This window comes from Erinaceus europaeus, chromosome 23 (genome assembly GCF_950295315.1).
Source record: "Erinaceus europaeus chromosome 23, mEriEur2.1, whole genome shotgun sequence".
Lineage (NCBI taxonomy): Eukaryota > Metazoa > Chordata > Mammalia > Eulipotyphla > Erinaceidae > Erinaceus > Erinaceus europaeus.
In genome coordinates, this window is record NC_080184.1 from 1,621,935 (window position 1) to 1,635,617 (window position 13,683).

The 13,683-nt window shown below is 59.5% G+C and overlaps 2 protein-coding genes across 7 annotated transcripts; both read right to left on the minus strand.

The window, feature by feature from the left end:
• Positions 1-46: 46 nt before the first annotated feature.
• PLIN5 (perilipin 5) lies at positions 47-6,476 on the minus strand. 6 transcript variants are annotated; one of them, XM_060182017.1, is made up of 9 exons: positions 6,361-6,476; positions 5,977-6,073; positions 5,695-5,775; positions 4,556-4,751; positions 3,936-4,018; positions 3,670-3,850; positions 3,100-3,299; positions 1,041-1,151; positions 47-933 (listed from the first exon to the last, which is right to left on the minus strand). In XM_060182017.1, the coding sequence occupies exons 3-9, from the start codon at positions 5,752-5,754 to the stop codon at positions 412-414; spliced, it is 1,353 nt and encodes a 450-aa protein (XP_060038000.1). In that variant the 5' UTR covers positions 5,755-5,775; positions 5,977-6,073; positions 6,361-6,476; the 3' UTR covers positions 47-411. The 6 variants fall into 6 exon arrangements, with proteins under 6 accessions (XP_060038000.1, XP_060037999.1, XP_060038002.1 ...); XM_060182016.1 differs by having other exon boundaries at positions 5,977-6,043; positions 6,361-6,475; XM_060182019.1 differs by having other exon boundaries at positions 5,977-6,043; positions 6,392-6,464.
• A 1,119-nt stretch (positions 6,477-7,595) lies between these two features.
• On the minus strand, positions 7,596-10,649 carry LRG1 (leucine rich alpha-2-glycoprotein 1). Its single transcript, XM_016188955.2, has 2 exons — positions 10,423-10,649; positions 7,596-8,807 (listed from the first exon to the last, which is right to left on the minus strand). The coding sequence occupies exons 1-2, from the start codon at positions 10,452-10,454 to the stop codon at positions 7,790-7,792; spliced, it is 1,050 nt and encodes a 349-aa protein (XP_016044441.1). The 5' UTR covers positions 10,455-10,649; the 3' UTR covers positions 7,596-7,789.
• Positions 10,650-13,683: the final 3,034 nt, after the last annotated feature.

Consider the following 13,683-nt stretch of genomic DNA (forward strand, 5'->3'; position numbering starts at 1 on the left):
GAGCTGAGACCCCCGACTGCCTGCCCGGAACAGAGCCAGACACTCGGTTAAGCAGAAGCACGTTTATTCCGGGGAGACGAACCCCCAATGAAAAAGCCAAGGGTTCTGGGGGACCCAACGGCTGTAGCCTGGGATCTTGGGGGGCCCCAGACGGGGAGGGGACCCCTCATCTCAGAGCCCCCCCCAAAGGTGCGTTTCTCTGGGGAGCACGGAGCGGTTTCACAGGTCACCGGCCGGGACGATGGATTTTTTTTTTGGGGGGGGGCAGCGCGTAGCCGGCTGGGCTTTGGGGTCCAGTCCCCGAATTTCCAGAAAGAGGGGGCTCCCCCCAGTAAAGCCACCCCGACTTGGCATGCACTCTGCCGCTCGTGGGCATGGGAGCAGATCTGGGGGCGCGGGGGAGGGCCCAGGTCAGAAGTCCAGCTCGGGCATCAGCCTCTGCCTGCTGCTCCTCGGCGGCTCCGACACCTCCTCCGGGGGGTCCTCGGGGGTTGCGCCGTGCTCAGCCTGCCAGGCGCGCTGCTGCTCCGGCCAGTGCATGGGCGCCCAGCGCGGGTCGGGGCCCCCCACCACCTCGTCCACCCAGGCGGCCAGGCCGGGGGGCGTGGCCGGCCGCTCCACCAGGCTCGGCGCGAACGGCCCCACCAGCCAGGGCAGCGGGAGCGCGCGCGCCGCCAGCTCCAGCAGCTCGTCCACGCAGGTGTGCGCATGCGCCAGGCGGCCGCGCGCCTCGGCCAGCGCCCCCGCGGGCACGTCCCCCAGGCTGCGCGCGCCCGCCAGCCCCGCCTGCAGCGCGCACGCGCCGCTCTGCACCTCTCGCACCTTGGCCTGCGCGGCCGGCGGCAGCCCGCGGACACTGCGCTCCAGCCCCGCCACCGCGCCCTGCAGCTCGGCCAGGAGACCCCGTGCCAGGGCCAGCGCCTCCAGCTCCGCCTGGGGGAGGGGACGGGGCTGCCTCAGTGTCCCCGGGGCCGCTTGTGCGGAGGGATTCGCCCCCTCCACTGCCCCAGACCCCGCCCTGCCCACGCTGCGCCCCCCACCTGTCTGCGGCCGTTCTCTGGAGGGGCCTGGCTCCAGTCCGCCCACAGCTCATGCACCTTCGGGGAGCGCGCGGGGGCGGCGGGGGTCACCCCGCACTGCATGAGGTCCATCTGTGGGGCAGGGAGGGGGAGAATGCCCGTCAGGGCTGATGGTGCCGGGGCTGCCGCCCCCTCCTCCCCTGCCCAGCCTACACTGACTCCAGTCTCACTGCGGACACCACCGCCTCCGGGAAGCCCTCCCTGCTGCACTGCTAGTTAGGCCCATCCTGCCTCTGGGTTCCAGACTGCCCTCACTCTGGGGTCCCCCTTCTGGACTGGACGCTCAGCAACCTGCACCTCCTATGCCCAGCACAGAGAAGACATTAGAAGGCAAATATTGATAGAACGTGCTCGCCACACAGTGGAATAGTATGCAGCTGTGAAGAGTAATAGTCAGGATGTAGAGTGTATTTCCTCATGCCCAGGAGAAGCTCATGCTTCACTCTCAGCAAAGCCTGTGCAAAGGTCCTGGGGCAGGACAGGGGTCGGGTAGGAGGCCAGCTGGGCTGGAGCAGAGGGAGGAGGGGAGGGAAGAGGTGGGGTGCAGGGAGGATGTAGGCTTGCACCCCAGAGGCAGGGTGGAGCCTGGGAGGGTTGTAGAAGGAGGCAGCTGGGATCTGACCCAGAGCCTCTGTGCGCCCTCTGGTGGTCACTGTGGGAATCAAACATGGGACCTGTGTGCTCACTGGCGCCCTCCGGTAGTCACACTTGGGAAGAGCAGGCTGCTGAATCGAGCTGACAGGCGCCCTCATGTGGCCACTGGTGGGAACAACAGGCTATTGGGTCATGTTCACAGGTGCCGCAGGTGGCCATTGCCGGGAACGCAGACTTTGGGATATGTGTGCTCACTGACGCCCTCATGTGGCCATTGCCGGGAATGCAGACTTTGGGATATGTGTGCTGACTGGCGCCCTCATGTGGCCATTGCCGGGAATGCAGACTATGGGCTATGTGTGCTCACTGGCGGCCTCATGCGGCCATTGCCGGGAATGCAGACTTTGGGATATGTGTGCTCACTGACGCCCTCATGTGGCCATTGCCGGGAATGCAGACTTTGGGATATGTGTGCTCACTGGCGGCCTCATGTGGCCATTGCCGGGAATGCAGACTTTGGGATATGTGTGCTCACTGACGCCCTCATGTGGCCATTGCCGGGAATGCAGACTTTGGGATATGTGTGCTCACTGGTGCCCTCACGTGGCCATTGTCGAGAATGCAGACTGTGGGATGTGTGTGCTCACTGGCGCCCTCATGTGGCCATTGCAGGGAATGCAGACTGTGGGGGTGTGTGCTCGCTCCCGCCCCCATGTGGCCATTGCAGGGAATGCAAACTGTGAGGTGTGTGCTCTTTCCCACCCCCATGTGGCCATTGCAGGGAATGTAGACTGTGGGATGTGTGCTCACTGGCACCCTCATGTGGCCATTGCAGGGAATGCAGACTGTGGGCTATGTGTGCTCCCTGGCACCCCCATGTGGCCATTTCTGGGAATGCAGACTGTGGGAGTTAAATGTGGGCTTCCTGTGCTCGCCAACACCCTCCTGTGGTCATTGTAGGTTATACAATCTATGATGAAACGTGGGTTTTTTTGTGCTCACAGGCGCCGTCATGTGGCCACTGTTGGGAATACAGACTGTGGGGGTCAAACATGGGACTTGCTGGCACAGTCTCCTGGGAGTCTGGGTGGGAATGCGGTGGGTGGGGGTTGTAGGGTGGCACCAGAGAGTCATAGGCTCTGTCAATGGGGGATGTTCTGTTCTTTGGAGCTCGGGGGCAGGGACAGACACTGGGTAAAAAATGGGGTGCAATTTGAACCTCAAGGCTGGAGAAGACGAGGTGTGTGAGAACAGAGGCTAGCGGGCCATGCTTCTCCTGCAATCCAACTGCTAGCTCCTCTTTGTCCTGCCCCGGGGTCCTCTTCTTCGGCCTCTCTGAACCCCCACTCCAACCCCAGCCCCTCCCTGGCCTCATCCCTGCACACAGCTGGGCACAGCCCCCGGGGAGGGAGCAGAGGGTCCTCACCAGCTCCAGCGCCTCCTGCAGCTGGACCAGCATGTCCTGGGTGTGGTGCTTCCTCTGCCTCAGTTTCCCCAGCGAGTGCTCATAGGCCCCGTGACGCAGCCGCGCCGACAGGGAGCCCAGACGCACGAAGTAGCCCTGCCGGTGTCTCTGCTCCTCTATGGAGCCCACCTCCGGGTCCTCGACCTCTTCTGCCAATGCCTCTGGGGGGGCAGCAAACAGGATGGGGGCTACTCAGGAGTGATGGGTGTGGGGGAAATGCCCACCGTGGCCAGCAGAGGGTGCCATGAGCATCACCTCAAATCTCCTCTGCCAGCCACCTTCCATGGCTCCCACTTTCTACAGCCCTCAATCTGAGTCCTACTTTCCCCAGGCAAGCCAGAACGGAGGTTTGCGGCATCCCATGATCACACCCTGGCCGGGGGTCCCTGAGAGCTTCCAGGTGGGGGGGGGCCGGCGGCCTGACTTCTAGGGGGTGACCCTGGTTGAGAGGGGCCTGCAAGCAGGCTGGGGCTCAGCTCCGTGCGACCTCTGGGGTCCCCACCTCTCTGACCCAGAGTCTCAGGGTCTCACCCAACTCCTCCTCCGTCAGGGGCAGGAAGTGGTCCACCAGCTCCTCCGACTTGCCCAGCACCATGTCCACGGCATGGCTCACCGAGTCCTTGAGCTCCACGCTCCAGCGGCGGCCCCGCCGGGCCAGACCCACCACGCCCGTCACCCCGCTGGCCACCGCGTCCTTGGCTGACGTCACCACCTGGGGGGACGGGGACACACTCCAAGCTCTGCGGACGGGGCTCCCCAGGGAGGAGTCCCCCACCCCACTCCTGCTGGGGCGCTACCGTCTCAGAGGGTTGCTGGAGGAAAGGCAGCTTCTCCTCCAGCTTGTCCAGGCCCCGGCAGGCAAGTTCATTCACTGTGGCCACTGAGGGGGCCAGGAGGGAGAGACAGAGACAGTGGGACACCCTGCCATGCTCCCCACCTCGGCCCTGCCAGCCTGAGGTGACCCCCAAGGTGACCCCGGCCCCGATTCAGCCCAGATGTCCCAAGGGCAGGTTCAAGGTCAGGTGAACAGGAGGAGGCGGTGGGGGTTCTGGGGATCAGCTCCCTGCCAGGCCCTGGGGAGTAGGGGGAGGGAGGAGAAGAGAGAAGGAGGGAGGAGGGTGGACGGAGGGGGAGGAGGGAGAAGGAAGGAGGGAGGGAGAGGAGGGAGGAGGGTGGAGAGGAGGGATGAGAGGAGGGAGGAAGCAGTAGGGAGAAGAAATGAAGGAGGGAGGGGGAGGAGTGAGAAGGAAGGAGGAGGGAGGGGAGGAAGGAGGAGGAGAGGAGGGGGAGGGAGAGGAAGGAGGAGGGGGAAGACATGAGGGAGGGTAGAGGCGACAGAAGGAAGGAGGGAGGAAGGAGGGAGGAAGGCAGTGGAGGGAGGAAGAGGCAGTCGGGGAGGCCGGGGGAGAGCACTCACGCTGCGGCTGCAGGTGGCCCAGCAGTGGCTGGGCGCGGTCCAGGGCGCGGGAGGCCAGCCCGCACACGCAGCGCTCGGCCAGGCGGCAGGCGGAGCCCAGCAGCGGGTGCCGGTCCTTGGTGGCGCTGTAGGCGAGCGACACTGCGCTGCACGTGCTCCGGACCAGTGGCAGGGCCGCCACTCGTCGCACCGCGCTCTGCGGGAGGGGGTGTCAGGGGGTCCCGCCTGCCCGGGCCCAGGGGGGGAGACTCGCGCTTACTGAGTGAGGGGACTCTGCCGCGGTGCCCGCAGTGCTGGTACCCAGTACAGGCAGTGCTGCCAGGTACACAGAGACCACCGGGAGGATGCGGGAGGGAGGGAGACAGGGGTGAGTGGATGGATGGATGGATGGATGGGTGGAAGGAAGGAGGAAGGAAAGAAGGAAGGTAGGAGGGAAGGATGGATGCGTGGGAGATGGATGGATAGGAGAGGTGAATGAATGTGGATGGATGGATGGTGGATGGTGGATGTAGATGGATGGATGGATGGTAGATGGATGGATGGATGGATGGTGGGTGGATGGATGGATGGATGTGGATGGATGGACGGATGGATGGTGCATGGTGGGTGGATAGATGGATGGATGGTGAGTGGATGGATGGATGGATGGTGGATGGATGGATGGTGTATAGTGGATGTGGATGGATGGTGGATAGTGGATGTGGATGGATGGATGGTGGATAGTGGTATATCAGTGGGTCCTGCACGAATTAAAGAGGAGAACTGTGGGCAGCCAAAGTGGGACCTCCCCTCCCCTCTACCTCCGACTAGGATTCAAGTGGGCAGAGCAGCCCCCCAGCCATGTGGGTTCACAGGGATGTGAGCTGGGGAGTCCAGGCGCCCCTCCCTGGGCCTGACAGCAGGACCCGTGGCCAGTGCCACCTACCGGCTGTGACACCACTATGTTAAGTCCTGAGTGCAGTGGGGTGCTGGAGGTGCAGCTGGGGGCTGGAGGCAGGAGGACGGATGGACAGATTGACAGACGGACGGAAGAAGGTTGAGGGTGCTTCCAGGAGCACTCCCCACCTCTGGGGAAGTGGATCTGAGGGGGTCCCCCAAGCCCCCCCAGGTGGCCCCCACCCTCGGGGAGCCCCTCTCACCGGCTCCTCCTGCTCCCACAGACTGGGGCTGGGGGCCCGAGTTGCCCCGTCTTCTGACATGCCTGCTGCAACAGAGTCTCCCTGGAGGGGGTGTGAGGAAGTGAGGGGGACCCCATACGTTAGCCCCCCCCATCTGGGTGTCGGTCTGTCCCGAGGGGCCTCTTGTCTGAGCCGGTCTGGTTCCTTCTGTGAGGTGTGGGGGCACTCACCCAGGTCAGAGCATGGGGGTGGGGATGGGAGAGAGGCTTCTTAGGGGCATGCATGCAGTAGGAGGGTGCTTACAGAAAGACCAGGGTTCGAGACTTGGTGCTGGATGCTGTCGGGAAGTGTCCTCACCTCGTCCTCTGCCCTGGATGGAACCCCACAACAATCAGCTTCCCTGAGGGGGGTGGAGGGGGGCACCTGGACTCCCTGGGGCAGACAGGGAAACTGAGGCATGACGCAGGGCCTGGCTGCGTCCAAGGTCACCGGGTGAGTCCCAGCAGGGACAAGGATCCCCGCCATTGCTTCTCCACTGTCGCCACACTGAGTCCTTGGGGCCCTGCTCCCCCCACCCCCTGCATCTGAGCTCCCGCCAACTGGGCCAAGGGTCTTGGCCACCTGTTCCCTGTCGCTCCCGCCCTCCCCGCCCTCCCACCACCGCTCACCCTCCTCCAGGCCACCCACCCGGGTTCCCGGGCCTGCGGGCCTGCCTCACCTGTCACCTAGGAGGCGGAGAAAGCCTGGGTCCCCCCCACCCCCAAAAGCAACCTCGCAGACCCCAGCCTGGGCTCCAGTCCCCGCCCCAGTCGTCTGCGCCCCGCCTTATAGCAGCACGGGGGGCGTGGCTGCTGGAAGTGACCAATGAGGGGAGGTCTGTCGGGGGCGTGGTCGCGGGGGCGTGTCCTTAGGTTCAGGCGGGAAGGGGGGCTGCAGGCTGTTGCCACGGCAACAGAGACCAGCCAGCAGGTTGTCAGCCTGTCTTGGCCAAGCTGGACTGCCTGGCACCCTGGCTGGCAATTGCAGCCATGGCCAATGACCAAGTGACTTTGGGCCGACCCAGGGCCTGCTTTTTGCTTGGAAAGGGGAGAGAGAGAGAGAGAGAGAGAGAAGAGAGAGAGGGAAGCAGAGCCTCCCTCTTCCCCAGGCGATCGAACACATCCAAGATCAAACCCAGGGACCTCACACTTGGAAATCCAAACCTCATGGCTTCCTGCCACGCCCAGCCCGAAGCCACAGAAGAGGGACACTCCTGCCTCTGGTCAGGAGTTCATTGTCCCTGGATAAGTCCCCTCAGGGGAGAAAAGGGGCCCTCACACCCTAATTTCCATGGGGACTTCTTGTGGCCACCGCCCGAGCCCCAAGCTCAGAGAACGCTGGAGACTTCGCAGGTTGTGCTGGGGTCTCTCTCTCTCTCTCTCTATATATATATATATATATATATACATATATATATATAGCCCCCAGGGTGACCGCTGAAGCTCTAGATTTCTATGATATCCGGATCCTGGAGAGTCTATTTTATTATTGTTGTTGTTTTAATATTTTTATTTCTATTATTGTATAGAGACAGAAACTGAGCAGGGAGGGGGAGATAGAGAGGGAGAGAAACTGAGAGACATATGCAGTCCTGCTTCACCATTTGGGGTCTCGAACCCGGGTCCTTGTGCACTGTAATGCTCAACTGGGTCCACCATCGCCTGGCTCTATTTTGACTTTTTTTTTTTTTAAGATTTTATTTATTAATGAGAAAGATAGGAGGACAGAGAAAGAACCAGATATCACTCTGGTACATGTGCTGGCGGGAACTGAACTTGGTAGCTCATGCTTCAGAGTCCAATGCCTTATCCACTGAACCACCTCCCGGACTGTGGCATTTTGGCATTTAAAAAAATACTTTATGTATAAATGAAACCACTGCATTGGAAGCCAACATTTTCATTCTTTTTATTAAAAAGAAGATGAGAGGTCACAGCCCTGCTCCACCATCCACGGAGCTTCCTCTGCTGCCACAGTGGTGCTCCCATGTGGCGCCGGGGCTCGAACACAACAGCCCTATGGGAAGGTGTATTCTGAGGAACATTTGGAGTGGGCACCCGGGGCCTCCAGGTGCCAGCTATCTCCGCCGGGAAGCCCCCCAGTTCTCAGAGGCCATGTCCAGCAGCGGCTGCCCCCTCCGCGCCTCAGGCTGGGCACAGCGGGTCTCGTTCCGGGAGAGCATGCCATCCTGGTGGAGGCACACCCACAAGTACAGGCCGCGGAGGGCGGCGTCGCAGACCCAGGGGTTGCCGGAGAGATCAAAGTCTAGGCCCTCCGGGCTGGGGGTCAGGCGGCGGACATCCGGGAGGTGCAACAGCACCCCGCGCAGGCTGTTGTTGGAGAGGTCCAAGGCGCGGAGCCCCGGGAGGGCCAGGAACACCGCGGGCGCCACGGCCTGCAGCCGGTTGTCTTGAAGAAAGAGGAATCTCAGGCCGGGCTGGGGCTCCAGCTGCCGGGCCCCGAACTCCCGCAGCCGGTTTCCCTGGAGATGCAGCCACTCCAGCGAGCGGGGTCCCCGCAGCAGCTCGGGGGGCAGCGCCTCTAGGCGGTTCTCGCTCAGGTCCAGGACGCGCAGGGCGCCCAGGCCCGTGAGCAGCCCCGAGGGCAGCCAGCCCAGCCGGTTCCCCGACAGGTCCAGGTGCTCCAGGGCCTCGAGCGGACGCAGCCATGTGGCGTTCAGGGCCTCCAGCCGGTTTCCCTTGAGCACCAGGGTGCGCAGCCTGCGGGCCGTGGAGAAGAGGCCAGGGGGCAGGTCCGAGAGGCGGTTGCCGGTGAGGTCCAGCACCTGCAGCCTTTCTGTGCCCATGAGCAACTCGGGTGCTAGCGCCTCCAGACGGTTGCTGGACAGATGCAGCTCGAGGAGTTGGGGCACGGTGACCAGCAGGTGGGCGGGGAGGTGGGTCAGGTTGGAGAACTCGAGGGACAGGGACACCGTGTCGGCCGGCAGGGTGAGGGGGGCCTCACAGGGTGCGTAGCAGACCACCGAGCTGCCCTTCTCCCCTGGGGTCACCACACATGGCTCCGGGCTGCACAGCCCCCACAGAAGAAGCAGCAGGAAGAAAGTTCTGCTTAAGCCATGCATTGGGGATCCCGGGCTGTGGGTGACGGAGGGCACTGAGTCAGCAGAGTTACAGGGGGCTGGGCACACCTGACCATGTCTGACGCCCTGGGCTGGAGCCCCAGCTGCAGGGGGCAGCACCAGGCACAGCACCCAGGGAGCCCCATGGAGGGTGGGCAGGGCTGTGGGGTCTCTCCTCTCTCAGCACCATGGACAGCACCCAGGGAGCCCATGGAGGGTGGGCAGGGCTGTGGGGTCTCTCCTCTCTCAGCACCAGGCACAGCACCCAGGGAGCCCCATGGAGGGTGGGCAGGGCTGTGGGGTGTCTCCTCTCTCAGCACCCTGCACAGCACCCAGGGAGCCCCATGGAGGGTGGGCAGGGCTGTGGGGTCTCTCCTCTCTCAGCACCATGGACAGCACCCAGGGAGCCCATGGAGGGTGGGCGGGCTGTGGGGTCTCTCCTCTCTCAGCACCCTGCACAGCACCCAGGTAGCCCCATGGAGGGTGGGCAGGGCTGTGGGGTCTCTCCTCTCTCAGCACCAGGCACAGCACCCAGAGAGCCCCATGGAGGGTGGGCAGGGCTGTGGGGTCTCTCCTCTCTCAGCACCATGCATGGCGTGAAGCACAAGGATGACAACATCAATAACAACAACAATAATAACTACAACAATAAAACAACAAGGGCAACAAAAAGGAAATGAATACATAAATAAATATTTTCAAAAATAATCTATCTATCACAATCTGCCTTCTATTTTCTTAGATTTGTTTTTCCTTTTTTATGTCTTTCTTAAAACTTTATTTTATTTAATTATCTTTATTTATTGATAGTCAGAAATCAAGAGGAGGGAGATAGAGAGGGAGATAGAGAGACACCAGCAGCCCTGCTTCACAACCTGTGAAGCTTTCCCCCTGCAGGTGGGGACTGAGTGCTTGACCCTGGGTCCTTGTGCCCTGTAATGTGTCCGCTCAACCAGGTGCGCCACCACCAGGCCCCTAAAACTTTATTTTATTTCATAGGACAGAGAGAAATTCTGAGGGGAGGGGGATAGAAAGGGAGACACCTGCATCACTGCTTTACTGCTTGTGAAGCTTCCTTCCCCCTTCAGGTGGGGACTGGGGGCTTGAACCTGGGTCCTTGTGCACTGTAGCCTGGCCCTGATTTATTTTTCCAGTTGAGAGCTAGTTTCACATGAGACATAGAGAGAGGCAGAGAGAGAAAGAACCTGAGAGAGTGAGAGCGAGCGAGCGAGAGAGACCGTCCACCAGAAAGAGAGAGAGAGAGCTAAGGGCAGCACCAGTCCTGTGGGGTGTTCAGAGGGCCCTGGTGTGCTATTACCTCTCCCCGCCTCCCTCCCCCTCCCAGCTGCCAGCAGCCGTCCCTATTCCTGGGGGGCCTCCTTCTGTGTCCCACTTCCCCACGGCCAGTGCAGCCCCTATGTTTCTCTCAGCCCAGCTCATTCCTTTCCTCTCCACTTGGCTGGTTTCTGCAAACTCCTATCCATCCTGCAAAACCCCACGGCCGGTGCCCTTTCCCCCTGACCCTCTCCAGTGTGAATCTCACCCCTCCCCCCAAATCCAGGTCCCTCATTTCTTTCCTCTCCACCTGGCTCGGTGCGGACTGTGCCCAGGTGTCTGGGCAGGGCACTCACCTCTGGGCGGTAGCTGGAACCAGGCAGGTCATGGCAGCCTCTTTCTGTGCCTGCTGGTCTGGGGAGGTGGCCTTATACCCGGCCGGGGGCCAGGGGTGCCAGCTGCAGATGTCCCCGCCTCCTAGCAGTTCCGGGATTGCAACATGGGGCCGGGGTGTTGGTGGGAGGAGGGGGGAGGCTGCAGGGGTCACTCACTTCTCCACGGATCTCTCATTTTGGGAGTATTTGTGAGTCCTCCCCAGCACCTCCACAGCCCCCCAGTCTGGGACTAGAGAGGGTCAAAGTGGGGGAGGGAGTGGGAGGACGGATCTTTGAGCAAGGACACATTCACCAGTGGCTTTGAGCAACCAGGAAGTTTCCAGAAGACAAAATGCAGAGTCCCAAGGTTCTCCTGCTTTGTCTTGTTTTTTAAACATTTTATTTATTTTTTGCCTCCAGGGTCATCATTGGGGCTCGGTGCCGGCACTGTAAATCCACTGCTCCTGACGGCCACTTTTTCCATTTTGTTGGACGGGACAGAGAAATTGAGAGAGGAGGGGCATAGAGAGGGAGACAGAAAGAAGACACCTGCAGACCTGCTTCACCACTTAGAAAGCTTCCCCCCTGCAGGCGGGGAGCCAAGGACACAAACCCAGGTCCTTGCACTTAGTACTCTGTGCACTTAAGCAGGTGCACCACCACCTGGCACCCCTAACATTTTATATTATTTTAAGGAGAGAGAGAGACAGAGAGGGAGGGAGAGAGAGAGAGAGAGAGAGAGGAACACACACAAGCACACGCACACACACACCAGAGCCCTGTTCAGCTCTGGCGGATGGTGGAGCTGGGGATCAAACCCGGGACCTCAGAACCTCAGGCAGGAGAGTCTGTTTGCAGAACCAGGGTGCTGTCTCCCCAGCCTCATAAAATATTATTTTAATGACACGGAGAGGGATACAGAGGGCATGAGAGACAGAAGGAGAGACCCCACAGCATTGTTCCCCTGTTCCTGAAGCTTCCTCTGTGCAGTCGCTCCCATGTGGTGGTCCTGGGTTCTAGCCTGGGTCCTAGGGCCTGGTAAAGTGAAGTGGGCTCTTCTCCAGCTGAACTACCTCCTGGCTCCCTGTTGTTTTCTCACTGAGAGGATTAAGAACAAGAAACAAAGCAAAGAACAAGCAAAAACAGGGTTGCAGTAAGCAAAGTATTGGATGCCCAGCTGGGGGGTCCTGAGTTTGACTCCTGGCGCCGCCTATGCCAGAGGAGGCTCTGCTTCTCTCTAGGTCATTCATAAACAAGCACTTTTAAAAGAACGTTTATGACACCTGCTACAGAGCTAATGGTTACTGTTGTTGTTATTATATTTTGCTGCTTCACTGCTCCTGGTAGACTTGTCTTTTGCTCATAATTAATTTCCAAGAGAGAAGGCAGCCACTTCTGTCCTACCATCCAGGCTGGCTCTGCCTGGTGCCGTCCTCGGCACTGCCAGCTGGTATGGGGATTGAACTCAGTACCACAGCTTCCAGCGTGGGAGGCAGGCACTCTGCCCACTGAACCACCTCCTCACTCCAGTCCCGGGACAATGTCTTAGATGAACGAAGATCAACCCTCCTTTGTGTAAGGCAGAGGAAGGCTGAGTGGAAGAGGAGACAACACAGTGGTTATTGCAAGTGACTCTCCTGCCTGAGGCTCTGTGGCCCCAGGTTTGGTCTCCATCGCCACCCTCAGCCGGAACTGAGCAGGGCTCTCCCGTTCAGTGAGGGCACCCTGCAAACAGGCCAGAGGGGCCTCTGTCCCCTGCAAGGCCTCTCAAATCCCCTCCTGCCTGGGAACCTTCCATAGATCAAGCTCACCACAGCCCCGGGACCAGAGCTCAGGGCCCAACACAATCCTTCATGAGGTCCTTTGATCCCTGGCCCTTCCCCTCCATGGGGAAAATTAAATGTCTTCTTTTTTTAATTAATTATTTATTTATTCACTTTTGTTGTCCTTGTTTATTGTTGTAGTTATTATTGTTGTTGTTGTCATCATTGTTGGATAGGACAGAGAGAAATGGAGAGAGGGAGGGAAGACAGAGAGGGGGAGAGAAAGACAGACACCTGCAGACCTGCTTCACCGCCTGTGAAATGACCCCCCTGCAGGTGGGGATCCGGGGGCTCGAACCGGGACCCTTAGGCCAGTCCTTGCTCTTGGTGCCACGGGCGCTTAACCAAACTTTTGTTTACCAATCTCTCGTTTCCACTGTTCACCTCTTACTCTTAAAACAACAGCAAAGGACAGTGTTTCAGGAAACACCTGCTCCCGGAATCAGTTTCACAACAAAGCAAATGTTTCTGGACTTGAAGACCGTCCAAAGAGTAAACTTGCATGTTATCTTGGCTACAAAATCTAGCGTCCCCCTCCCTCGGCTCCCTCTTCCTCTCAGCTGGGCTTTTGCTCAACTCAAAAACAAACAAAACAAAGTCTTTCAGGAAGACCTCTTTGATCACACCTTCCCCTCACCACATTCTCTGGTTCTTGCTACATCACTGAGGAGTATGATGCCACTACTTCCTCACATGGCACCCAATTTTTCTCCTTTGTTAATTCCAGGAGGATGGTTATTTTTTTTTGGGGGGGGTTGGGGTGTGTGTGTGTTTATGTCAAACGCAGAATTGTGGCTTTGTAATTAGTTGCTGGACTATAACTCAGGAATCAGAACCTGTCCAGAGGAAGGAGGAAGGTTCCCTGTCACCTCTTAAGCTGTCTCCGTATTTTTTCTTTCTTTTTAAATATTTATTTATTGATTCCCTTTTGTTGCCCTTGTTTTTGCATTGTTGTAGTTATTATTGTTATTGCTGTCTTTGTTGTTGGCTAGGACAGAGGGAAATGGAGAGAGGAGGAGAAGACAGAGAGGGGAGAGAAAGACAGATACCTGCAGACCTGTTTCACCGCCTGGGAAGCGACTCCCCTGCAGGTGGGGAGCCGGGGTTCGAACCGGGATCCTCACGCCGGTCCTTGTGCTTTGCGCCACCTGCGCTTAACCCGCTGCGCCCCCGCCCGACCCCCAGGATTTCTTTTACTTTTCTTTTTTGTATCTAGGGTTATCATTCCACTGTTCCCGTGGCCACTTTTCATTTTATTGGGCAGGACAGAGAAATTGAGAGGGGAGGGAAAGAAAGAGAGATAGACACCTGCAGCCCTGCTTCACCACTTGTAAAGCTTCCCCCCTGCAGGTGGGGAGCTGGGGGCTCGAACCGGGATCCTTGAGTGGGCCCTTAGGCTTTGTACTGTGTGCTTAACCCG

Bases quoted from the DNA above. Each gene is read 5' to 3' on its own strand.
- LRG1 (XM_016188955.2), bottom strand. From the start codon at position 10,454: ATGACCTGCCTGGTTCCAGCTACCGCCCAGAG. The intron at 8,808-10,422 runs GTGAGTGCCCTG...CGTCACCCACAG, and splicing joins GTTCCAGCTACCGCCCAGAG to CCCGGGATCCCCAATGCATG.
- PLIN5 (XM_060182014.1), bottom strand. From the start codon at position 6,132: ATGCCTCAGTTTCCCTGTCTGCCCCAGGGAGTCCAGGTGCCCCCCTCC. The intron at 4,752-5,694 runs GTGAGAGGGGCT...CCCCTCCCGCAG, and splicing joins TGTGGGAGCAGGAGGAGCCG to AGCGCGGTGCGACGAGTGGC. The intron at 4,019-4,555 runs GTGAGTGCTCTC...TGGCCCCCTCAG, and splicing joins GGGCCACCTGCAGCCGCAGC to TGGCCACAGTGAATGAACTT.